Source organism: Zeugodacus cucurbitae, chromosome 5, assembly GCF_028554725.1.
Source record: "Zeugodacus cucurbitae isolate PBARC_wt_2022May chromosome 5, idZeuCucr1.2, whole genome shotgun sequence".
NCBI classification, from domain to species: Eukaryota; Metazoa; Arthropoda; class Insecta; order Diptera; family Tephritidae; genus Zeugodacus; species Zeugodacus cucurbitae.
In genome coordinates this window covers 31,702,894-31,725,953 of record NC_071670.1, presented here as the reverse complement: position 1 = coordinate 31,725,953, position 23,060 = coordinate 31,702,894, and the positions used below count along the sequence as shown (strand labels likewise).

Here is a 23,060-nt window from a genome sequence, read left to right as displayed (position 1 = left end):
AGAAATTTTATAATCTCCATACTTATACACTTTTATTTCGCACATACTAGTATGTACATGAATACATACTTCTTGGCTCGTGCGGTAATACTTACATCTTACTACGTATTGGGGCGAAAGCGCAGGGTAGGGTTAATGCTGATAATGTCTTCACTTCAATTATACCAATGCCAAATAAAAATCAATTATACAATATTGCCCGTAATCTCAGAGTCAAACGCTTGGCTAATCTAACGGCAGCAAGGAATCAGTCTATATAAATCTACTCACATACAGGTGGAGTCATAAATTTGCAGTCATATCAAATTCTAAGTTTTATGGCCAGTTGTGTATATAAATAGTTTTACGTTTGTTCGTTAAACTCGATTAATCTGTGCGCTTATATGAAGTACTTATTTCATACATATATGTACATATGTATCTAATAGATGAGACGTAAATATAAATGGTTCAAAGACATTTGTTGAGCAACGATCAATTGTAAAGTCCTGCCTTACTAGCTTCACCTAATATTCACATATTGAAGTGTACGTTTATCAAGGTTTTACAATTATTTTGCGAATCTTGTCGTCATTGTTTTCATATACACATGTATGTATGAGAAAATAGCAAGAAAAACGTATTTGCAAGTCATCATGAAAGTATATGACTTCACGTGAATTGGTCATATAATTTCATGTGTGAAAATACCCGATCAATGTACCATACAGGTGGACAGTGTATATGAAAATCAGGACGCTGCACTTTGCCCCATACATTAAGAGCAACTATAAATATTGAAGTGTATTATTAGTTGAAAGATAGGTTCGAAGAATATACACGTAAACTAGTTTAAATGTGGAATTTTCTGAATGAAATTGAACAAGTCAGAAAAAACAACAGGTTTATACCAATTATAGATAATTTAATCAGTTGGTATTTTATTACGTATTTAAGCTGCAAAATTAAATTTTGCAATAATTAAAATAATAATAATGCTAAAAGAATTACAACTATATTTTCAAGAAATTATCAAAGCGGAAAACGTACCCTAATGTCTAATTTAGTTAGCTGATCATACCGGTTATAAAGTAGTTTACACTTGCTATACTGATTTGTACCCTTCCTTGTACAGTTCAAAATGTATTCATGAGCTTAAACAATGTTTAGCAATATTATCTATACTACTATTATAAAGAGGAAAGGTTTGTATGTATGTTTGTAATGAATAAACTCAAAAACGACTGTGCCGATATCAAAAATTCTTTCACCATTTGAAAGCTACATTCGCCCCGAGTAACATGTATGTATGTATGTGATTGGCGTTGAACCGTTTAGCCGGTTATAGCCGAATCGATGAGGGCGCGCCACTCGTCTCTTTCCTTCGCAGTTCAGCGCCAGTTGGAGATTCCAAGTGTAACCAGGTCGATAAATCTTGCGCAAAATTTTCCTCTCAAACAGCCGTTTGGAGGCGAGCTAAAGTGAGAAGGCGAACCCGCTTCTGCGGTTGTGCGTAGGGTTTTGGAAGAAAGCCTCAGATGAGACACTCCCCTTTTGATGAGGCGTGGTTGTGAATGTAAGGAATGTGGAATGTGGATGTAAGGAAACTATTACAAACCAAGTTTCATTGAAATCGGTCGAGTAGTTCCTGAGATATGGTTTTTGACCCATAAGTGGGCGACGCCACGCCCATTTTCCATTTAGTAAAAAAATCTGAGTGCAGCTTTCATCTGCCATTTCGTATGTGAAATTTAGTGTTTCCGACGTTTTTTGTTAGTGAGTTAACCCACTTTTAGTAATTTTCAACCTAACTTTTGTATGGGAGGGGGGCGTGGTTTTGATCCGATTTCTTTCATTTTTGGACTGTATTAGGAAGTGGCTAAAAAAAACGACTGCAGAAAGTTTGGTTTATATAGCTCTATTGGTTTGCGGGATATGTACAAAAAACTTAGTAGGGGGCGGGGCTACGCCCACTTCCCCAAAAAAATTACATCCAAATATGCCCCTTTATTGTGCGATCCGTCATACCAATTTTTATTTCCATAGCTTTATTTATGGCTTAGTTATGGCACTTTACGTGTTTTCGGTTTTCGCCATTTTGTGGGCGTGGCAGTGGTCCGATTTTGCTCATTTTCGAAAGCAACCTTCCTATGGTGCCAAGAAATAAGTGTGCCAAGTTTCATCAAGATATCTTAATTTTTACTCAAATTACAGCTTGCACAGACGGACGGAGGGACGGACGGACAGACAGACATTCGGATTTGAACTCCACTCTTCACCCTGATCACTTTGGTATATATAACCCTATATCTAACTCGTTTAGTTTTGGGTGTTACAAACAACCGTTATGTGAACAAAACTATAACACTCTCTTTAGCAACATTTGTTGCGAGAGTATAATTATAAGTATGTTTAATAGTACTAAATAGTATTATGAATAAATTTGTAAAAAAAATTATGTATTTATGTATGAAGTGCAATTAAATTAAATCAATTTTTGAGGAATTTTTATTAGAAGAGCGATCATCATTCAATGAGGTAAGCAGGTGAGTCTTATACGATAATCAGCTATAAGAGTTTGTTATCAAAGTCCATGGAATAACCGGCAAATAAATAATCAGTGTTAACTCGTGCGGGTAGACGATATTACAGGGTGAAACAAAAGTACCTTATACAATATAGTTTATTAAAATCTATATATAAAATGTGTTTTTTTTCAATATACTTTATTTAATGGATCTGCATTTTTGGAGACCAACAAAAAGTTATAAAATCTTGAATCTAATTAAAAACGGGCTTGTTCAAAGAAGTGATTGATCTGTTTTGATATTACGCTACTCTTTATCAGCCAGTCTGATAGCTTCTTTTCAAGCGAGTTTGATCATAGGAATGTTTCATGGCATTGACCAATTGTTTTGGATGACCATAGAGTTTTGATATACATTTCTTTCTTCTGTCCTCTACATCTAACTACCTTTGTAGTTAGCCTTAAGAATTAGAATATACAGTGACTCATGAAATTAATCACAATTCCGTTGAATCGTTTGAGATTGGATGGGCGATAATGGATGTGGAGATGCAAGAGTGCGAAACCAGAGGCACAACGCGCATAAGCCCATGCTAAAGTTTGAATTGAGATTTTGCGCAGTCATTTGCTCGGTACTGCAGGTGACTTAGCTGAAAATGGGTCAGATATTGTCTTCCAACAGGACAATGATTCTCGTAAATGCTGCAGGACAGTGGTCGGCAAACTTATACAATCAAACAATTTATTTTGTGAGAGTGTATGCGTGTTGAAAGCTACTCAACTGACCAAGAGTTCTGTTCTACTGGTCCCGTACTTTTTTAGAACTGGTGAAATTAGGACCAATACTGGTTTCCTAAAAATAATTTTTATAGTGAACACATACAATCAATTGCTTTTACTGCGTAGAAATGTGTATGAAAACATTATAAACCAGTAAACTTTATGTAAATTACATTTTTTGCAAAACAAAAATCGATAGTACTACTTCGAATTAAACACACAATTATTAATTATATTACAAACATTTTAAATGGCGAATGAAGTTGGAAAATTAATCGCTTTGTTTTTATGGACTAACTTGCAAAAATAATAAAAAATTAATAATCTAAATAGAAATATTATAATATATATAAAAGCATTGTCTTTTGTGTTCATACATTCGTGCGTACAATCCACAATACGTCCTGCTCGCTGTGAAGTCAGCAAGCAACTGACCTGACATCGCGTCTATGGTGTAAAAATGATTGCAAGTACGTGTGTTTCACACGTACACTCAGTGTGCGCTCAGAGAGCGCTCCGCGGGCAATGGGCTGCCGATCACTGCTCCAGGACTATAACGTTACGCTGCTGTTACACGGGAAGGAATTTGCTTTCAATTTGATCACACGAATTAATTGTCAAAAATGACATCAATTGAAAACCAAGACGTAGGCTGCAAGCAATTTGATATTCAATTATTGCTACAGAGATGCCGTCGTCAAGAAAACTGCTTCCATTTATCGCCAAAATAGATTCATAAGTCTTTATTTTTTCTTTCTCGCAAAAATTTAAAGTCCACTTTCACATAGTCAACTCCTGTTGCTAATTCTCGGGCGATTCTCTTTTGCTATCGCCCATTGCGTTCACACGAACAATTATTGTTCGACAACTCTGTTCGTGTCTTTCTCTCATTCTCTTTCATATAATTTTCTCAACTTCTTGTACGCATCGTTTCCAAGCAAAAAAATATATTTCATTAACTAATTTATATCGTTATTCTCAATTTTCTAACACATTTTAATTATATTATGCATATTTCTATATGTATTTGCAAATTACATACAAAATACAGTACAAAAAACTTTCATATAGTGCCTCATCTGTAGACTCTAGTGAAATCAAAGAAGCTCTTGAAGAATGTGGCTTTGAAGTTAAAACTGTTGTAAACATCTTTAACAGAAACAAAGTACCACAACCAATGTTTAGAATTGAATTGATGCCGAATTCTAACCAGCTTAAAACGAACGAAGTGCATCCAATATATAATTTAAAATATTTGCTGCACCGTAGAGTAACCGTAGAAGAACCACACAAAAGAAACGGTCCGGTACAATGCACCAACTGCCAAGAGTATGGGCATACCAAATACGCAGTGTTTGTGTGGTATGTGGAGATTTACATCCCACTTCAAAATGTATCCTCAAGAAAGAGGATTTAAACAAAAAATGCAGCAACTGTGGAGGAAGTCACACTGCCAACTACAGGGGTTGTCCTGTTTATAAAGATTTGTAATCGAAGTTGTCGCAGGGAATTCAAGCACGACGTAACCAAATGTTACATATTCCCCGCACTGACATTATAGATATCACAGACCATATTCCGAAATCTAGTAATATTAAAAATAATACTGTACAAGGGAGCTATGCCAATGTTGTAAAAGGCAACAATGTACAAATGCAACCATCGCAAAATCCTCCAAATAGTGGTATTGAAACTATGATTATAAATCTTACGCAATGTATGACACAATTTATGTCTACAATGCAAAACATGATCCAAGATTTAATAAAATCACAAAACCAAATGCTGCAAACTTTATTAAGTAAAAAATGAGCATACTAAACATTAGTATATGGAACGCTAACGGTGTTAACCAACATAAACTAGAGATTATTAGATTTCTGTCTGAAAAAAATATAGATGTAATGTTAATATCAGAGACTCATCTGACAAACAAAAACAATTTTAAAATACCGGGATTTAGACTGTATGTTACAAATCACCCGGATGGTAAAGCACATGGCGGAACGGCAGTATTGGGTAGAAACCGGTTAAACCACTTTACTCTGGGTTATCATGCTACAGCACAGTTACAAGCTACAACAATATCGTTAAAAAATCGGGGTTGTGATTTAAATCTATCGGCTATATACTGCCCACCTCGTTTTAAACTTACAGATAGCGAATTTAAAGACTTTTTTGGAACGCTAGGTCATAGATTTCTAGCAGGTGGAGATTATAATGCAAAACACATGTACTGGGGGTCACGTCTTAATAATCCGAAAGGACGCCAGTTGTACCAAACCATTATGAACCACAATAACCTTGATATAATATCTCTGGTTAAAATACAAAAAATATGTGAGTAGCCACATTAATATTGATGTAAAAATAGATACAGAAAGAGATATTGATGAAGGTATAAGAGAATTTAATGATGTAATATCAAATGCAGCTGTCATAGCAACACCAAACATAAGCAATAAACCGATTATCCGCAGAAAAATCACTAATAATGAAATAGAAAAGCTTGTAAATGAAAAAAGGCGAGCTAGACGTGAATGACAGTTAAATCGCTCCCCTTCTACTCAGCTGCAACTAAAATATGCTGTACGAAAACTAAAAACAGCGCTTAAACGTGAGGAAGAATACCACACTCACAATTATGTAAAGAAACTGTGTCCAAATTCAAACAAAGGAAATTCTCTTTGGAAAGCCCAAAAGTCAATGAAGCCTCCAGTCGACTCCAACTTGCCTATAAGAGGCTTGGGTGGAAACTGGGCACGAAGTGACGAGGATAAGGCAAATTGTTTCGCAAATCACCTAGAAAAGGTATTTCAACCTAAATTGCCCAAAGAACAGCTTTAAGCTGCCAATCATCTCCAATAGCGCTAACGAGTCGCTTGGGTCTATTCAAACGTCATCTTCTGAAATTATTAAAATCATAAAAGAGCTGAATCCTAAAAAGTCGGCAGGACACGATAAAATTACTCCAAAAATGCTAATTGAGTTACCAAATATTGCTTTAACAGTACTCTCCTTGCTCTTTAACGCTATTCTCAATTTCGGGTACTATCCAAGTTCATGGAAAAAGTCGCAGATCATCATGATAGAGAAACCAGGTAAAGACTTGACACAGCCGTCTTCATACAGACCAATCAGTCTTCTACCCTGTCTTTCTAAAATATTTGAAAAAGTGTTACTATCAAAGGTGTCTCCTTTCCTCCATGAAAATAATGTAATACCAACGCACCAATTCGGTTTTCGTGCAAAACATGGCACTGTAGAACAAGTAAATAGAATTACTAACGAAATCAGAAGGGCGTTCGAGTATAGAGAGTACTGTTCTGCTATATTTCTAGATGTGGCTCAGGCGTTCGATAAAGTGTGGCATGACGGGCTTTTATATAAGATTAAAAAAAGCTTACCTCTCGAAATGCATAAAACCTTGGAATCTTATTTAAAAAATAGAAAGTTTACTGTCAAAGTAGGAGACTTCATATCTGAAGAACGACCAATAAGACCTGGTGTACCTCAGGGCAGTGTTTTAGGGCCAACTCTATACATAATATATACAGCAGACCTTCCAGCAGCTAGTAATATTTTGACATCAACTTTTGCGGATGACACAGCTTTAGTGAGCCGAAACAAATGCCCTATCAGAGCATCAAGAGTATTAGAGGAGCACTTAACTTTTGTCGAAGAATGGCTAGCAAACTGGCGTATAAATGTAAACGAACAGAAGTGCAAGCATGTTACATTTTCTCTAAGACCAAAAACGTGTCCGGCAGTTAAAATGAACAATATTTTAGTACCCCAAGCGACTGAAGTAACATATCTTGGTATTCACTTGGATAGAAGGCTCACGTGGAGAAAACACATATCGAGCAAAATAACCTGCATGAAGATAAGAGCTGCAAATTTAAATTGGCTGTTAAATAAAAATTCAAAACTTAGCCTAGACCTGTGCAACCAATATCGATATAATTCAGAGATTCCAATCTAAAATGCTTAGAACAATCACGTGCTCACCATGGTATATGCGTAATGAAAATATCCATAAAGATCTTGGTATTCTCGTGGTAAAGAAAGAAGTAGACAACAGCAGAAATAAATATTTATCCAAACTCCGCGATCACCCAAACCCATTGGCTAATGCTTTATTACATTCTTGCAATCAATCACGTCTAAAAAGAAGAGATATGCCAGCACCCTGAGGAGCAACGTTTCACCAAAACAACTCAATAAATTGGTTGAGCTTGTCTAGTTTTAATTAGAATTAAGATTTTATAACTTATTGTTAGGCTCCAAAGAGCAGATTCAATAAATAAAGAAATATATGAAAAAAAACATACAAAATTAAATGATTAAATTCAAATGTTCAAATATATTGTAAACATTAATTTTAAAATGTGCGCAAATGCAACACTGTTACGTAGCAGCGAACTGTTACGAATAAGAACACAAAACGTGTTGCTCGAACACAGCAGACTCGGCGCGATTCTCCTCTTCTCGTCGCCCCTTCTCCTATAAAACTAAGAATTGCCGCAACAGGAATTGCCTGTGTGAAAGGGGTCAAAGCAAGATGGCTTTCAAGTTCAGAAAGTGCGTGTGTGGAAACTTGAAAGAAATTTCTTGAACGTGTAACGTCCGCGTTAGTAGGCTAGATTGGCCTAAACAATCTCCGTACCTATTTTTCATCAGAAACGCAAATTTGTGTAGTAGTATGACAAGAAGAATCAAAGCCGTTATATTCTCTAAAGGTGGTTATACTTAGTACTAATATTAATTTTTAACCCTGTTTATATTAATCACAAAATTGAACACACTGACTAATTTTACATTTAGTTTCGTTATTGCTTTTATTGTTGTTTGATGAAATATTACTTGTACTTATTTTTTTTCATTATTATACCTTTATAACAAAAAATGAAAAAAACATAAAAAATTGTTTGGCTTTTTATCATCGATAGGGCACCTATAGATTCCATGATAATTTCGTGTGTCACTGCACATATGTATGTATAATAGAAAAAAATACAAGTTAATAAGTTTCGGCTGACTCAAGGCTAGCCTGCCAGGAAACCTTCCGGGCACCGTCCGAATGTTCATTTTCAATGAAAGAAAACGAAATTTAGAATCTGTTTAAACCTTAAATTCATATATGTACATATTTTTAATTCAAAATACTTTATTATTACAATGATCAATATGAAAAAATAAATAATTAATTACACAAATATTTATTTGCATTCATTAACTACGTATGGCGTTGAGGCACTTAAATAATCATTTTCTTCTTCTTCTTGAAGTTCATTCATTTTATTTACCATATGCATTCGGAATACTCTCTGCCTTCTGCTGGATAGTTTTTCATAATCAGAGAGCAAGCTTTTAAAAAATAATGCATTCCCATTTTCGTTTAGTTTCTTCTTCGTTTTGGCGTGAAGATACTCACTAATTTGTTCTGCTACCATCTCAGTTAGTGATGTTCTATTATTCTTCGTAGGTATTGGACTGCTTCTACCACTATTTACAGTTTCTTCATCTAAAACATCCTTAAACTCGTTCTGCGACATGTCGACTGTTTGTTCTTTGATATAAGAGCTATCTGAATTACTGTTCAAACCATGATGCTGATGCACAGATTTTTTTAAAAAAGACATAGCATCTGCCAAGTACCACTTCCGCCTTTGCTTACCACTCAATCCAGATGGTTTGTCTTTTTCTTCCCTCAGATACCGCGAATATGAGTTTCGTAAATTTATCCATTTATTTTTGCATGCTGCTACTGCAAGATATAAAATTTGGTATGTTTAATTAAAATATAACTTTAGGCATTTAACGACTGGAGAAACATATATATACATACATATACATGTACATAATATGTAAGTTGCTTTCGTATCTTTCTCGCTGTGCCATACAAATAGTTATAATGAAACTTACCATCACAATTCATTTCGGTAGCTATTTCGTCCCATAATTTTGCCGTTATTAATTTATTTGATTGCTCTTTATTTTTATTATTATATATGGGGCTTCTTGATTCGATTAAATACAATAATTTTTCCGCGTCAATATTCATTCTAACTCAACTCGTATACGCAATGAAAATCTATGAAAACAGACGAAACAGATGATGGAGCAATAAGCATCGAAACGTGTATTTCTGTCTTGACTTGTTTTGTTTTGTTTCATTCGGCGTAGGTTGCGCTGTGGCATGTACTCGTATTGTTCGACAAACAAGCCGATTTGAAACGAGTTTGTCGCATTTGGTGTGCGTTGGCTGTATGTACAAATGAATAGTATTTATCTCAGTATATATGTACAGCGGAAAATCTTTGGTTTGTTTACATAAATTTTCATCTTTTAACACACCACCGAGGCGTACTTGGGTTGTGTGCTACGCTTTTTTGCTACAATTGTGGTAATTGGGGTGTTGTGCTAGCATTTAATCTTCACAAAAAATTTAAAGTCCGATGGACAGTACTTAAATAATAATAAAATTAAATAATTATTTTCATTAATTTTGGAATTATTTTAAATTATTTCGCATATTTATTACATTTTATCGTGGTATTAAATGTTATGTATTGATAAGTTAGTTATATGTTATGTACAAGTGTATAACGCGATTCAACTAACTTTTAAATACATTATTAAAATAAATACATCCCTGGGTTGGTGACACTGCATTTGGCGCTTTAAAATTTTAAAAGATTTAATATTAATATGAAACAATTTTTCACTAAATAACCTTGAGAGAGTATGTACTTATGTCTGGTTCAAGATAGTTCTTGGCAAACTTTGGCAATGTCGTCCATAGATAGTAAGCTATCTATTAGACATTATATGTAAATTGATATAATTGAAAACGATTTCCTTCAGAGAAATTCATTTGCATATTTTTATGGTTATTTGTATAATCAATATTTTAAAATGCACAATTGTTTGCTGTCTTTAACACTATTCGAGAAAGGGAAAATCTTTGAAGACGCCTATACTTTTACAAAATAAAAAAGCAATAATCATTTTCACAATAAAAGAAACTTTTGCTGAAAACATCACAAACACACATTTTTTTAATCATTCGCTCAATTTTTTTTTTTAATTTCTAGGTTGACGAAATTAAAAAAATATTTATTTAAATATGATACAAATGTGTTCTTAAGAGATTTCTGTTTTAGGGTCACGTAAATATCACTTTAGTTAACAAATATGATTTATTTAAATACGGTTAACTAAAGTAATCTATTTCATGTTCAATTTGTTTCACTGTTCATAGCATATCCGTTTTCATTTGACAATTCTTCATGTTGCCTATTCCCATTCAAGGGTCCTGTTGCGCCACTATGTCGTAATCTTGTCTTATATTTGTTTCTCTGTCTTCTATATTATATTTATCTCACGTAGTAAATTTTGCTAATTTTCCTACTTGCCCTTTGACTCATACTAAACAATAATTTTTAATAGAACCCATTCACAATAGTAAATTCTAAAAAGTAAAACCTGGTATCATTGGAGAAATATATTCTCGAAATATATATTCTCGAAGCGTTGGATTATAATGGATATACATACATATATCAATAAAAATAATGTAATACAAATAAGGATCACTTTGATTAAAAAATTAACAGAGAACAGAGCGATATTTATATATAGCATATGAATATAATCAGATTAATGAAAGATTTTGTATAATAATTGTGTAATTAATAGATTTATTTATATAATATTTTTTAGCTTCCATTCATAGTAGTATTGATACAAAACAAGTGCATCAAAATAGATAAATGTAAAAGATAGGTTTTGTTGTATTATATTTTTGGTTATTTTATTTTATATAGATCTTTCTGAAGCTTTCGCTCTCATTAAATTATATTGCTTTGCTTAAAAAGCATTTCTAAAGCAATCAAGAAAATTATTTGTATGTATTTATTTATCACAATTCACAATTGGTAATTGTTTATTGTTGGCAACGCGCTGAATGACGGCGACATGACAAAACCGCTGAAGTGCTGAATGTCAAAGCCCAAAATGACAGCTGTCATCTAACCTTTCCTTTCTTTCCGGTGACTGCTCCACAAAAGACGCTAAAGTATGTAAAAATTATTAAAATTTATCGTTGAAAATCTGTGTAATCACTAAAATGATATGTGTACAGAATCAAATAATGGTTGTGAAACATATTTGTATCATATATAACTAAATTGATGTATGTTCAAGACAAATGAATTCTAAATAATTATGTTTGGTATTCTAATACGTAAACCGATTAATAGCGGTCATTGATATCACATTAATATACATATATTCCTCGATATAATTGAGTGAACCTTCTTTATTGATTTGTTTGTTTCTATATTTCAGGATGTTTATGCCAAAGGCTCATCGCGTAGCTATCTACGAGTACCTCTTCAAAGAGGGTGTTATTGTCGCCAAAAAGGATTTCCACGCTCCCAAGCACCCTGAGCTGGAAACTATTCCCAACTTGCATGTTATCAAAACATTGCAGTCGCTTCATTCGCGTGGCCTGGTTAAGGAACAATTCGCATGGAGACATTACTACTGGTATTTGACCAACGAAGGTATTGAGTACCTCCGCAGTTACTTGCATTTGCCTCCTGAAATTGTGCCAGCCACATTGAAACGCCCAGCTCGTTCTGAGACAATGCGTCCCCGCCCAGCGGCATCTGCTCGTACTGGTGACTCTACCAAGACCGGTGAGGATCGTACTGCTTACAGACGTGCGCCCGGTGGACCCGACAAGAAGGGAGATGCTGGTCCTGGTGCTGCTGATGTTGATTTCCGTGGTGGATTCGGACGTGGTGCACGCCCACAATAAAAAGTGGATATGAAAATATCGTAACCACTTATTTAGTTATAAAATGATGTTCCAGACGGGATTTTTTATTTTAAAGTAAATAAAAAAATGAAACAATCTTGAATTACGGTGTTTTAAAATAGTGAAATAGTGATTTATATATGTGGTTGATTATATTATGGCAGAGTTTTTCAATTTGTGGTCTTTAAATTAAAAAGGTCACTTCTGATTCAAGAATGTACTGGTTTTGTGTATTTGGATGTGTTGAAGATGTGCGTATTTATCACCCAACAACTTAAATATATAATTTTTGCAAATGGCCACTATTGTTGCCAAGAAAAGTTGTGGAAGGTTAAAACAAATGTTTGGAGAGAAAGTGTTATTGGGTATCGAAGTCGAGACGAACAACAATTGGAATATTACAAATTTTTTAACTACATATAAATATAATCATAATATTAAAATCATTAACAAATTAAGCTGTAATTGTTTTCAAGGGCAATACGCCGGGTGCGAGTTAGAAAATTGCTAGTAAAGAAAATATTTTGACATAAAGCGGATGCAATATTGGAAGAGGGTATTTTTTATATATCAATGCATGTTTTCAGTTTACTAATTGTATAAATTTTACAAATAATTTAAAAATGTGTAGGCGAAGTAATAATATAAATTCACAGCTTGTAGGGTTCATTGTAAGTCGACCTAGCTGCATTCGTTTGTATGTTTCTTTATCAGTGTAATTCGTTTCAGTTGTTGTTACACACACACAAACATACACAGTCTCCGACAAAGCAGAAATGTCAATTTTATCATTTTGGTTTGCAATTTCTGTGAATTCTATAAAGCAAAGCGAATTATTTAGTAATAAATCAAGCAACGTTTTGAGATAAAGTAATGGAGCGTACAAATATGTGCTAAATTTTCTAATATATCTTAAATAAATAAATTTGCCAAGAAATAACTACATATACCTAATTTTGGAAAGAATACAATATTAAGTGCAATGGGACAAGTTCAATCAATTAGCGACAGCACCATTCCAGACACAGTAGACGCCGTTCATATGCAAGTTATTCGCCATGCCAAAGTACTCTCGGAAATAAACTCTCTAAGTTATGAAGATTTTAAAGCATGCCTGGATAGCTTAAACGAGCTGTAAGAAGTGTTGTTTTTTATTTATAATAAGATGTACAGAACTGCGCTACAAACATACTTTCAATGAAGCATGTCTACCCGGCCTTCTAGGTAGTTTATTACTTTAATTTCAATTAATGAACACAATTTCAGATCCCGAAAATGTATTGATCCAAATGGTAAGCAGCTGGTATTCCTTATCAAACGCGGTACAGACACATCTTTGTTGTGGAAAGCAATGGTCAAAATTGCTTGCATAAAAGTAGATCCTACTACGAGGAAAATTGAAAGCTATAAATTTCTTAATCTAAAGCAATTCCTGTGCGTTTTTAGGACTTTCCAGTCTCATTTAGAAAGTTTAATGTCAAGCGAAAATCAACTGGTAAATATAACAGATACAGAATAATATTGGTTTAATTTTATAATTTTACGTATCCAACAGTGTTCACGTCGAAGTTCACTATCCCAAACTCCAATAGATGATGAAATGACAGGCGCAGCATCCGCTGAAAATAATCGCATAACAGCATCGATGATAATGGAACGAGTAAACTCGCTTGTAAATATTGGTCGCAATTCAAGCAGCGAAACATCGAGTGGTCTAAACAGCCCTTCATCATGTTCACATTCGGAACATGTTGATGAGTGCTCCATTTGTTTAGACCGATTAACGGAAGTAATACTGCCTTGTACGCATAGTTTTTGCACACCGTGTATTGAACAATGGTTTGTAAAATATATAATATACATTATAAATGTCTTGATTACAAATTAATTGTCTTCATAGGAATGTCAATAATAAAACGTGTCCTATATGCAGTGAGGCTCTTGAGAGCACAGATGAAACGTGGATTATGCCAGATATTCCAGGGGTGGAAGAGATAAATGAAAAAATTTGCTCTGAATTTATGAGCTTAGCAAAAAAGTAAACAAATTGTTATATCTTGTATTTTGTTGGTAAGAAGGACATGTACATTGTGTAATAATAAGGAAATGAAAAAGTTTCCATTTAGAACTATTCGAATTATCGGCTTCTTTTAACGTTCCTTATTAAAAATCTTTAATAAGCACATCTTAATCATTGATTCATATTTTTTTGCTTAATCCAATTTCACAACCTTTAACATACGTTGTACATATGTATATGTCCAATCATACCTCAGTGCATTCCAATCAAATTATTCATATGTGTGTAAAAATACTCCTTTGTTATGAATATAATAATTTAGTTTTAATTGTTGGATGATCATTTACATGTTTAAGACTAATTATATTAACTATTAATTAAATAGACGACTTTTCTTGTTGGAACAATAAATAAGTTATTGCGAGACATACATTATAATATAAACATGAAATCTAAATCTATAATTACACGTTTGTAAAATTACATATTTATTAAATTTGTAAACAGTTTATCAATTATTTGCTGTTGTTATTACCATAAATGGAGTGTTGTGTTTGTTAGGACTGCAGCTGAAAGCGCCACTTTTGGCGTTGGATCAGTTGGCGCGTCGCTTAATTGTAACTTTGCCTTTAGCCAGATGAGACATATTTATTTTGACTTTACTGTCGTTAGTCTTTTTGACCCACACCTGCATTAATATATAAATTAAGATTTTTTTCAACAGTATAATATGTATATTTTTAATATGTACTTACCACTTCATTTCCTATGGCGGTTATTGTTGCTGCAAATTTCGCCAAATCCTTCCCCTCCACATATACTTGTTGACCTCTATGGAACCATCTTCTTTGATAAAGCAGTTTGCCATCTTCAATACGAGTCTCAATATTGGTGCCGGCATTTGCATTTGTAGTTTCGGAGAGTAAACCTCCTTGCTGCAAATTACTGAAGGGTACGTTTCCGACACCATTTTGCTGTGTTGCTACAATGGAAACAGTTATATGAAATACATTATCGCCTATTTTTGTAGACACACCAGTTGTTAATGCGTCTTACCTCTCTGTATCGTTTTCATATCACTATCAATTTCTTTATCGTCCAACAAGTATACAAGTAATTGACCCGTCGTAGGCTTTCGACGTTTTTCAACCACCGGTACTGGTTCATTTGGACGTCTGCGCAATTTGCGTGTTACGGTCGGTTTAACTTCCGTTGAGTCATTCGTTAGCTCCAAATTATATCGCTCATTCTCTATGAGTTTCTTCCGCTCTTCCAAATCTGCTAATATGTTTTCCTTCAAATCAATCTGCAGGTACAACAAATTTAATCATAATCATTATTCATGTATAGCTAATAGTAGCCTAATTATAAAAATATGATTTTAATCTTGCTTCAGAAAAAAAAAGAACAATGAAAACATGCAAAAATTGCCCAAATAAAACCCATCGGAAATTCCGTCCAGAATACAACATTTAAACAATTAACATTACTTACCTTTTTCTCTTCATACTCCTTTTGCGCTGCTCGACGTTCTGCTTGATAGTCTTTTTCAACGCACTCTTTGAGATATTCTTTATGGATTTCATTCAGTCTTAAGCGTTCTTTGTACTGATATTCAAGCTTTTTTACCCGCTTTACATAGTCGGGATGTGCGAGATGTTTTAGTTCTTCCAGCTGTTTATTCAATATGGCTAATTTGTGTTGATATACTCTGCAAAGTTAATGCTACAAATTTAGTAGAGATATAAAAAATGTACACTAATATTTTGACATACTGTTCTTTCAATTCGTGATTGCTGCCACCGTTTGTTGTGTTTGTAGCGTTACTGCTACGACTGTTGTTTCGAAATTCCGTTTCACTCGCATCGTCAGTATCTATTAAAATGTAATATGTTTACTTATTTTAAAATATTATTTATATTAATCTAAATAAATATAAATAAATTTATTTTATTACCCTCTTCACTATCATATGCATTTTGGTCATAGTGATTTGAACGAGAGTCATCATTCTCTTCCATGTTTTGGTATACTTGATTTGTGTGGCCTTGAAAATGCATTATGTCCTAATAAATACTCTTCTTTCTATATAATAATTTTTAATTTTAATATTATAAGAAAGTTTTTATAAACTGTGAACGATTCTACAACAAAAAATAACAATTCCAATAAGTCTGACATTTATCTATTGCAATTGGTCCAGATTATCTTTGAAGACATTTCGCACAGGGGTGCATTTTTGAGACATCGAATATTTATTAAATAACAAATGATAATTATCTAAAACTAATTATTTTCATAAACACAGTGAGCTATGCAGCTTACTTGCAAAAAACCTTATCTAAAAAGCAGAAAATTATTATTTCCACTTAAACAAAACTTTGTTTATTTTATATATTTCACTATTTTAAATTTATTAATTTGAACTCATTGTGTTTTTGATTCACAGTATTGGTATTGGTAATTTCTCTATGAGCAATATATTAATAGCGCATATGCATATAAAATTATTACCGAATACTGAAGGCTTTCAGTAAAAAAGGTAGATGATAACACTTTCACAAGAATTTCGGTGATATGAGTCAATTCGCCCTTAAGAAACTCACAGAAACTTTCACGGAAAATTGTTGTAGCACTTTCTAGTAACTCACCGATTCAACACTTGAAGGGTTTCGTGAGCATAACATAATAGATAATTCAATATTATCAGATTAAAGGACCGAAAGTTATAAAACAGTAAAAAAAATTATAATATAATAATAAATTTGTTAGGAAAGCATAACTTTTGTTTTTGTAAGAAGAAGCATGCTACATACATATGGGTTCAGATGAAACAATTTTTGGTTCTCATACTCAGCAACTTCTCTTTTGGTGTTGTCTATACCGTACACACGGGCAACTCAAGCCGACTAATTTTCTACCAATTTTTTCTTACAATACATATATGTTTTTTTTCTAAAATTCTCGTATGTTTCATTTACATATGCTAAACACTAAAATATATTTTTAAATAAGTTTGAAAATTTATCGCAACTGAAAGCATTTCAAGAATTTCAAAATGAAAAGCAAAGAGTGTGGCCCCAGCGGAGAAACATGGTGCATATCTCTTTCCTTATCATTATATACAGTTAGAATTTTCAAAAAATCGATTTTTTTTATTTCATTTTCTTAATGTACATATATTTAAGAATACACACAGAAAATTTCATATCGTTCCGGTCAATATTTTCAAAGTTACAAGCAAATGAAAAATTTGAAAAGGCGTTTCAGAGTGCTTGGAAGTACAAGGTCCAAACTTTAAACGCGTTTTTCTCAAAATGGTGTTTTCAAAGTCGGTGACCAACATTACTCGAAAACGGCTAGACCGATTAGTCTTAAATTTCACCACGACCTTCTTAAAAAATATTTTTTAGTAATTAATCGAAGATTTTTTCTCTCCGATAAACATTTTTTTTATAAACAATTTAAGGCCGAAATTGCGGTGAAAAATCGATTTTTTTTTGAGAAACCGCCATTTTGTCAAAAAATTTTATTTTGCTTATTCCTTCGATTAATTACTAGATTTAACATTATTTTAACGAAATCTGTTTAGTTTTTTAATTTCGGATGATCCAGTTCCGAGATATAGTGGTCACCGCAAAACGTCTTTTTTGAAAGGAGCTCCTGGAGATCAGCTGTAGCTCTTTTTCAAATAAATATTTTTACTAGTACTAAGTCTTAAAATACAGTTAAAAGATACCATAATATGTGTATAAATTTTTGGATCAATAAATTAAAGTTTTCTCTGAAAAAATTCTGGAAAATTCACTTTTTTTCGGCCGTCTAACTGTATATAACCCCTTAACTCAAAGTATTTGTTTCAGACTTTTGCATGAGATAAAAAGTGAAAATATCTATAAATTCCAAAGCCAACACGAGTGTTTTTAATATTCGATTCTTTCGGTTTCATTAGATTGCATTGTACTCACAATTTGTAGCTGTTATGGGTTTAATTTAGTGCTGTCTTTGTACTTTAAAACCAATTATGCTTTTTCATTTTTATATCTACCCCACACCTTCCTGCAAAACAAACAGCTCTTGAAATTCAAATTGACAAATAAATTGTGTTAAATATAGGTGTTCGTAAAAATAAATAAAACAAATTATGTATTTTTCGAATTTATTGTGATTTTTTATTTCAAGTACAATTTAATACTTTATCGCATTTTCGCGGCACTTAAATTATAGATCATTTACTGTTAACTTATTTTATAAGGATCATATATGCATACCATATTGGAGTCGATAAATCAGTGCAATTTCGTGCGTTTTTTATTTAAAAATACTTTTATTAATATTGAATGATTGTTGCTTTAATTTCATATATTTATTTTGTTTTTCTTTTAATTTTTCAATCTCACTTAACGAACTTAATTGACTATTGAATTTGACCTAATCTACCTATCCTAATACATATTTAAGTTCAGCGCATTTCTTTTTTACTGAGAGTTAGAAATAAATAAATAGTGCTTATATGTAATTATATGAAATGCAAGTTATTTAACTCGAATATATTTTCTTTGCATTTGCTTGTTTATATTTATGCTTAATCTCGTTTGCATATCAAAAGGGGCAGTGTATAAAAAGTATGTTTGTGGAAAATCATTTTATTATACAAAAATAGATTGAGCGAAATTAATTTAAAAATTCACAACTTTTATATGTACTTTACAAAATTAGTGTGTAATAATATTAGTCAGTCGATTGAAATGTGACATTCATTGTAATCTTAGGATATACGTATGTGACCCATGCGAATACTTAGATATTGCTCTTAATTTTTTTTTATAATTGTATTGAAATTGACTTCAAGTTTATTTCTAATTACAGTTTTAAAGACAAACCATATAATTTTTGTGTAATTTTGTACGAGTACATTTTCCAAATGTTTAGAAAAAATTTAATATTATTGTGTGTTATTGAGTGCACTGTGGTGCAAGTGTGTTTAATTATTTGAATACCTAGGTATGTAAGCGTATGCATAATTACTAAATTAAACCATGATAAAAGTGCGGCATGCACGCCTATTTAAGATTATTAATTTTATTTGTTTGTTTGTTTATTTCTATGCAATGCAGTAGTACCCATTTAATAACTATTATTATCATTAATTAACTATTTCAAAATTATTATACTTTTGTTACACACAAGTCGTGCTAGAATTGGAAATGTGTTTGTGCCATTAGATGTTTACAAGATATGAATGTGAATGAATTCCGTAATATTAATTATGAATTTCTATATAATAACGCTTTATGTAAATACGTACCAATATTGATTGCATTAAAATTTTACAAAATTAAGCATTAAATATTTTAAAACTTAAACCGTAATAATGACATCAAAGCACTTGAAGCGAATAAACACGCGGTAAACATATGAAAGCGATACGTGTTTCATGTGAAATTGTAATACCTAGCTAAATTAAATAAAAAATGCTCCTAAAATACCTATAGTTTCGAAAATATTTACAGTTCTTAGTTTCAATTAGTTGTATAACTAATGAGATTACAGTCCGCTAAAATTATGTTAAGCGCTAATAAATAATTTAACTAAGTAGCATACTGCTTATAATATAATAAACAAATATATGAAATGTAAAAAAATATAAAAGAGCTGAAAATAAATGAATTTATAATTAAGTCTAAAAAATACTTTGAACGCTGGAATTGAGTGGCGTGAATATTTACAGTGTGCGTATAGGTATATACATGTTTAATTGTTTTATAAAAAAATAACAACAAAATTAACTAAAAATGAGTGTTTTAAATTTTTGGAAAATTTTTTGTCGTTTGTTTACATTTTCGCATTGATATTCCTATGAAATGTTTATTATAGTAATAATATTAATAATATTTTTTAATCATTAATTATGAATTAATTGTATTAGGGATTTGCAATTGACGCATTATTTGATTTTACGTGCTCATATTAAATTCACAAAATATAGTTTGTATTAACTACAACTGCAAAATATTCGTGCCACTCAATTACCGAATCTTTTATTTTGATTTTAAAATAGCATAAGAAACCTTGTTTAACCTTCACATTATTTATTTATGTTTTAACATTATTATTAGTTTAAAATGCAAAATTACCCGTTATCACAATTTACCGTTGATATTTTCCTAAACTATAGATAGTTAAATTTATGGATTTGCACGCACCTACACCCCGTTCAAATACATAGTTCAGCAAATTTAAGGTGTCACAATACTATGCTTAAGATTAACGGTATTTTTTGTAAGCGAATAAAGTATGCTTTCTATTATTTATATCGGCGGAACTAACGTATTTATAGTTCTAATTATATATTTGTACGCACAAGCACAACGATTTCAGAAGCTAATTTAATATAATTATAAATAAATTAGCTTAACACATACACACAATAAAAAAATAATAATTAAAAATTAGTTAATTAAACATTATGAAGTTAAAAAAATACAGTTATGCATGTAAATTCAAAACACTTTTAAATTTTAACATACTAGTCAGTTCAATAGCGCATACATTTCGTTTCTATTTGTGAATTGGTAAATGTTTTAGTTGTCAGTTACTTCTTCTAGTTTTCACTTTATTACTAAATATTTAATGCTTAAGTTAAAACTCCGTTGATTGTCAGACAAAGGAGGAGAACCCGGGTAGTGGCGCCCGCGATCTGGCCATATTATTCACAATAATTTGACCGCCATTCAGACTCATAACGGCACTGCCCTCCGGTTCTGAGTCGGTGTAGCTGGAGTAGTTGCGCACTGGTTTCTGTTTCTTCCACGACTGTCGTAGCGAATCATTCACGTTGGCATAGTGATTGACGAACGAGTGCGGATCGGAACGCACGCTCTCGTTCTCGCTCTCGGAATGCTGCAATAATATACAATATAGTTAGGTGCAAAAGTATGTACACCACATTGAAAATTAAAGAAAAGCGTCTTTATGATATATGAAGTTGAAAAGCGCTAAAAAATATATAAATATGTAATTTGCATATTCGATAATGATATATGTAAGATTATGTTATTCTTGCGTTAAGTTAAAGCTGTCTAATTTTTTTTTCAGAAGACAATTTTTAACTAATAATTAGATAATATTCGCATTCAACCGTAATATATGTGGATATTTATAAGGCATTTAGCTGTGTCACAGCTTTTATAAACCGAGCCGCGTATATACATACTTATCTGACTTCCAGAGGATTTATCAATCTCAGCTTGAAAAATAAATAAATATGAAGAAAGTTTAGTTGAATGCATATTTCAAGTGCACTATTTTGGGCAACTGAAAGCTAACGGAACATTTTAAGCTTTTTAGTGATTTTTTTATGTTTGAAATGACAAATTGTTTTTTCTTGCACATTTTGAATTATATATTGAACTCAATATTTAGTGCGCTCAATGTGTATGACGTTTAAGCAGAACTGTGTGACGAAAAAAAATGTGTAAACGGAAAGAAATATTCAAATCTGATTGATAATTTTTTAGTTTTGTTCCATATAACATTTCCAATAAAATTGATGGATAAAAATAACAGAGGCAAATGAGTGAGACTTTCACACTCTTTGCATTTATGTATGGCTCTTTATGCTTTTAAATAGTTCAATAGCAAAAATGATCTTTTCCCTCTAATTTATTGTTAAAAAAATTTATTCATTTATGTATGGCTCTTTATGCTTTTAAATAGTTCAATAGCAAAAATGATCTTTTCCCTCTAATTTATTGTTAAAAAAATTTATTCATTTAACTAACTACTTATAAACTAAACTATTTCTAATTATAACATATTTTGTAATTCTTACCTGTGATGCTTCAGAGGAACTGACCTCTGACGGCTTCTCTGTAACACTGCTATCATCCGGGTTCTCATCGTAACACTTTAAACTCTCTTCATCGCTATGGTATGCCACAGACGCTGGAGATGGGCGTGGCGGACTTTTACCTAATTGCAAACTTGTCGGCGGTCGATTAGATGATTTCTTGCCCAGAGTGCCTAATGCACCGCGATTCAAGGTACCGACACTATTAAGGGTACCAGTGCCGACACCATGCCGTGAGCGATACAATTCAAGCGCCAATTCCTGTCGTTCATCAATAGACATTGCCATGGACTCCTCAAGTGTTTTCTGTGCTTCTTCTGTAATGAGAAAAGGTTAATAGTCTATATGGTGACTGTTAAAAATAATGGACAAACTCACGTTTATATTTGTAACTTTTGCTTTTCACGCACAGCACAGCAATGACCATAATAATGATGACAATGGAAGTGGCTGCTAATGAAACCATAAACCAAGTTTGGCGGTAAAATGGTTTGTGCTGCAAATAACCATATTCCAAATGCAACTTCGATGGCGTCAAAATCGAATCCTTAGAATAGGCGGGGAACGAAATGCCATACCGATTGTAAGCAATCACGCGAAATGTGTACGCAGTGGATGGTAATAAAATCTGATAGCTGACTGTGAAATCCTGTATGGTGCCGCTATTTGTCTGTTCGATGGTCTCCCAACGGGAGTCGTCTGTGGAAAAAAAATATTATTATTTTTATTTTAATGGTATAACTTTGTGATACAGTGTTTACAATTATAAATTGTATTATTATTTTTATGTTAAAGGAATTGCTTTTGGATATACATATATTTACCCAATAATAAAACAATTTTTTTTTAGTTAATAATATAATTTATAAAATAATAAATCTAAATATAATAACGAGTGAAGTTCACAGTTTCTTCCAAAAAATTTGTGTAAACTTATTTTTAATGCCCGGTCAAGCTTTTTAATTGAGAACGTTAGCAAAATAGTTTAAAATTATTGATTACGGAATAGCTTCTTCAAAGGAATATTGTGTTTAGTTCGGAGTATACCTTAATTTTGAAAACATCACAAGTG

General features: G+C 32.4%; 5 protein-coding genes across 16 annotated transcripts in view; 2 read left to right on the top strand and 3 right to left on the bottom strand.

The window, feature by feature from the left end:
* Nucleotides 1-8,409: 8,409 nt before the first annotated feature.
* On the bottom strand, nucleotides 8,410-9,615 carry LOC105219567 (uncharacterized). Of its 2 annotated transcripts, XM_029045158.2 has the most exons (3): nucleotides 9,215-9,614; nucleotides 8,724-9,056; nucleotides 8,410-8,656 (listed from the first exon to the last, which is right to left on the bottom strand). In XM_029045158.2, the coding sequence occupies exons 1-3, from the start codon at nucleotides 9,351-9,353 to the stop codon at nucleotides 8,592-8,594; spliced, it is 537 nt and encodes a 178-aa protein (XP_028900991.2). In that variant the 5' UTR covers nucleotides 9,354-9,614; the 3' UTR covers nucleotides 8,410-8,591. The 2 variants fall into 2 exon arrangements, with proteins under 2 accessions (XP_028900991.2, XP_011194095.1); XM_011195793.3 differs by having other exon boundaries at nucleotides 8,410-9,056; nucleotides 9,215-9,615.
* A 1,601-nt stretch (nucleotides 9,616-11,216) lies between these two features.
* On the top strand, nucleotides 11,217-12,219 carry LOC105219566 (40S ribosomal protein S10b). The gene is made up of 2 exons (XM_011195792.3): nucleotides 11,217-11,369; nucleotides 11,642-12,219. The coding sequence occupies exon 2, from the start codon at nucleotides 11,643-11,645 to the stop codon at nucleotides 12,114-12,116; it is 474 nt and encodes a 157-aa protein (XP_011194094.1). The 5' UTR covers nucleotides 11,217-11,369; nucleotide 11,642; the 3' UTR covers nucleotides 12,117-12,219.
* Nucleotides 12,220-12,724: 505 nt separating this feature from the next.
* LOC105219564 (RING finger protein 141-like) lies at nucleotides 12,725-14,654 on the top strand. The gene is made up of 4 exons (XM_011195789.3): nucleotides 12,725-13,250; nucleotides 13,383-13,611; nucleotides 13,672-13,955; nucleotides 14,017-14,654. Exons 1-4 carry the CDS (start codon nucleotides 13,099-13,101, stop codon nucleotides 14,156-14,158), a joined length of 807 nt encoding a protein of 268 aa, XP_011194091.1. The 5' UTR covers nucleotides 12,725-13,098; the 3' UTR covers nucleotides 14,159-14,654.
* A 72-nt stretch (nucleotides 14,655-14,726) lies between these two features.
* Nucleotides 14,727-16,306, bottom strand: LOC105219565 (sin3 histone deacetylase corepressor complex component SDS3). Its single transcript, XM_011195791.3, has 6 exons — nucleotides 16,094-16,306; nucleotides 15,912-16,011; nucleotides 15,631-15,847; nucleotides 15,193-15,442; nucleotides 14,892-15,118; nucleotides 14,727-14,824 (listed from the first exon to the last, which is right to left on the bottom strand). Exons 1-6 carry the CDS (start codon nucleotides 16,194-16,196, stop codon nucleotides 14,732-14,734), a joined length of 990 nt encoding a protein of 329 aa, XP_011194093.1. The 5' UTR covers nucleotides 16,197-16,306; the 3' UTR covers nucleotides 14,727-14,731.
* Nucleotides 16,307-18,278: 1,972 nt separating this feature from the next.
* The window catches only part of LOC105219563 (protein sidekick), an 80,068-nt gene continuing 75,286 nt past the window's right edge, over nucleotides 18,279-23,060 (bottom strand). For 10 of the 11 annotated variants that reach the window (XM_054230587.1, XM_054230588.1, XM_054230591.1 and 7 more), the window contains 3 exons: nucleotides 22,367-22,687; nucleotides 21,971-22,305; nucleotides 18,279-21,039 (listed from right to left, as the gene is read on the bottom strand). In XM_054230587.1, coding sequence (XP_054086562.1) covers nucleotides 20,797-21,039; nucleotides 21,971-22,305; nucleotides 22,367-22,687 — 899 coding nt within the window. In that variant the 3' untranslated portion in view covers nucleotides 18,279-20,796. Of the gene's footprint in view, nucleotides 21,040-21,352; nucleotides 21,386-21,970; nucleotides 22,306-22,366; nucleotides 22,688-23,060 lie in introns of all 11 variants that reach the window. The other variant, XM_054230593.1, reaches the window with a different exon arrangement.

What these genes read in the sequence shown, in the direction of transcription:
- LOC105219564 (XM_011195789.3), top strand. Translation starts at nt 13,099, where the DNA reads ATGGGACAAGTTCAATCAATTAGCGACAGCACCATTCCAGACACAGTA. An exon ending in TGTCAAGCGAAAATCAACTG is followed by an intron (nt 13,612 to 13,671) that starts GTAAATATAACA and finishes CGTATCCAACAG; the next exon opens with TGTTCACGTCGAAGTTCACT. An exon ending in ACACCGTGTATTGAACAATG is followed by an intron (nt 13,956 to 14,016) that starts GTTTGTAAAATA and finishes TTGTCTTCATAG; the next exon opens with GAATGTCAATAATAAAACGT.
- LOC105219567 (XM_011195793.3), bottom strand. Translation starts at nt 9,353, where the DNA reads ATGAATATTGACGCGGAAAAATTATTGTATTTAATCGAATCAAGAAGC. An exon ending in TACCGAAATGAATTGTGATG is followed by an intron (nt 9,057 to 9,214) that starts GTAAGTTTCATT and finishes TATATCTTGCAG; the next exon opens with TAGCAGCATGCAAAAATAAA.
- LOC105219566 (XM_011195792.3), top strand. Translation starts at nt 11,643, where the DNA reads ATGTTTATGCCAAAGGCTCATCGCGTAGCTATCTACGAGTACCTCTTC.
- LOC105219565 (XM_011195791.3), bottom strand. Translation starts at nt 16,196, where the DNA reads ATGCATTTTCAAGGCCACACAAATCAAGTATACCAAAACATGGAAGAG. An exon ending in TGCATATGATAGTGAAGAGG is followed by an intron (nt 16,012 to 16,093) that starts GTAATAAAATAA and finishes ACATTTTAATAG; the next exon opens with ATACTGACGATGCGAGTGAA. An exon ending in CCGCCATAGGAAATGAAGTG is followed by an intron (nt 14,825 to 14,891) that starts GTAAGTACATAT and finishes ATATTAATGCAG; the next exon opens with GTGTGGGTCAAAAAGACTAA.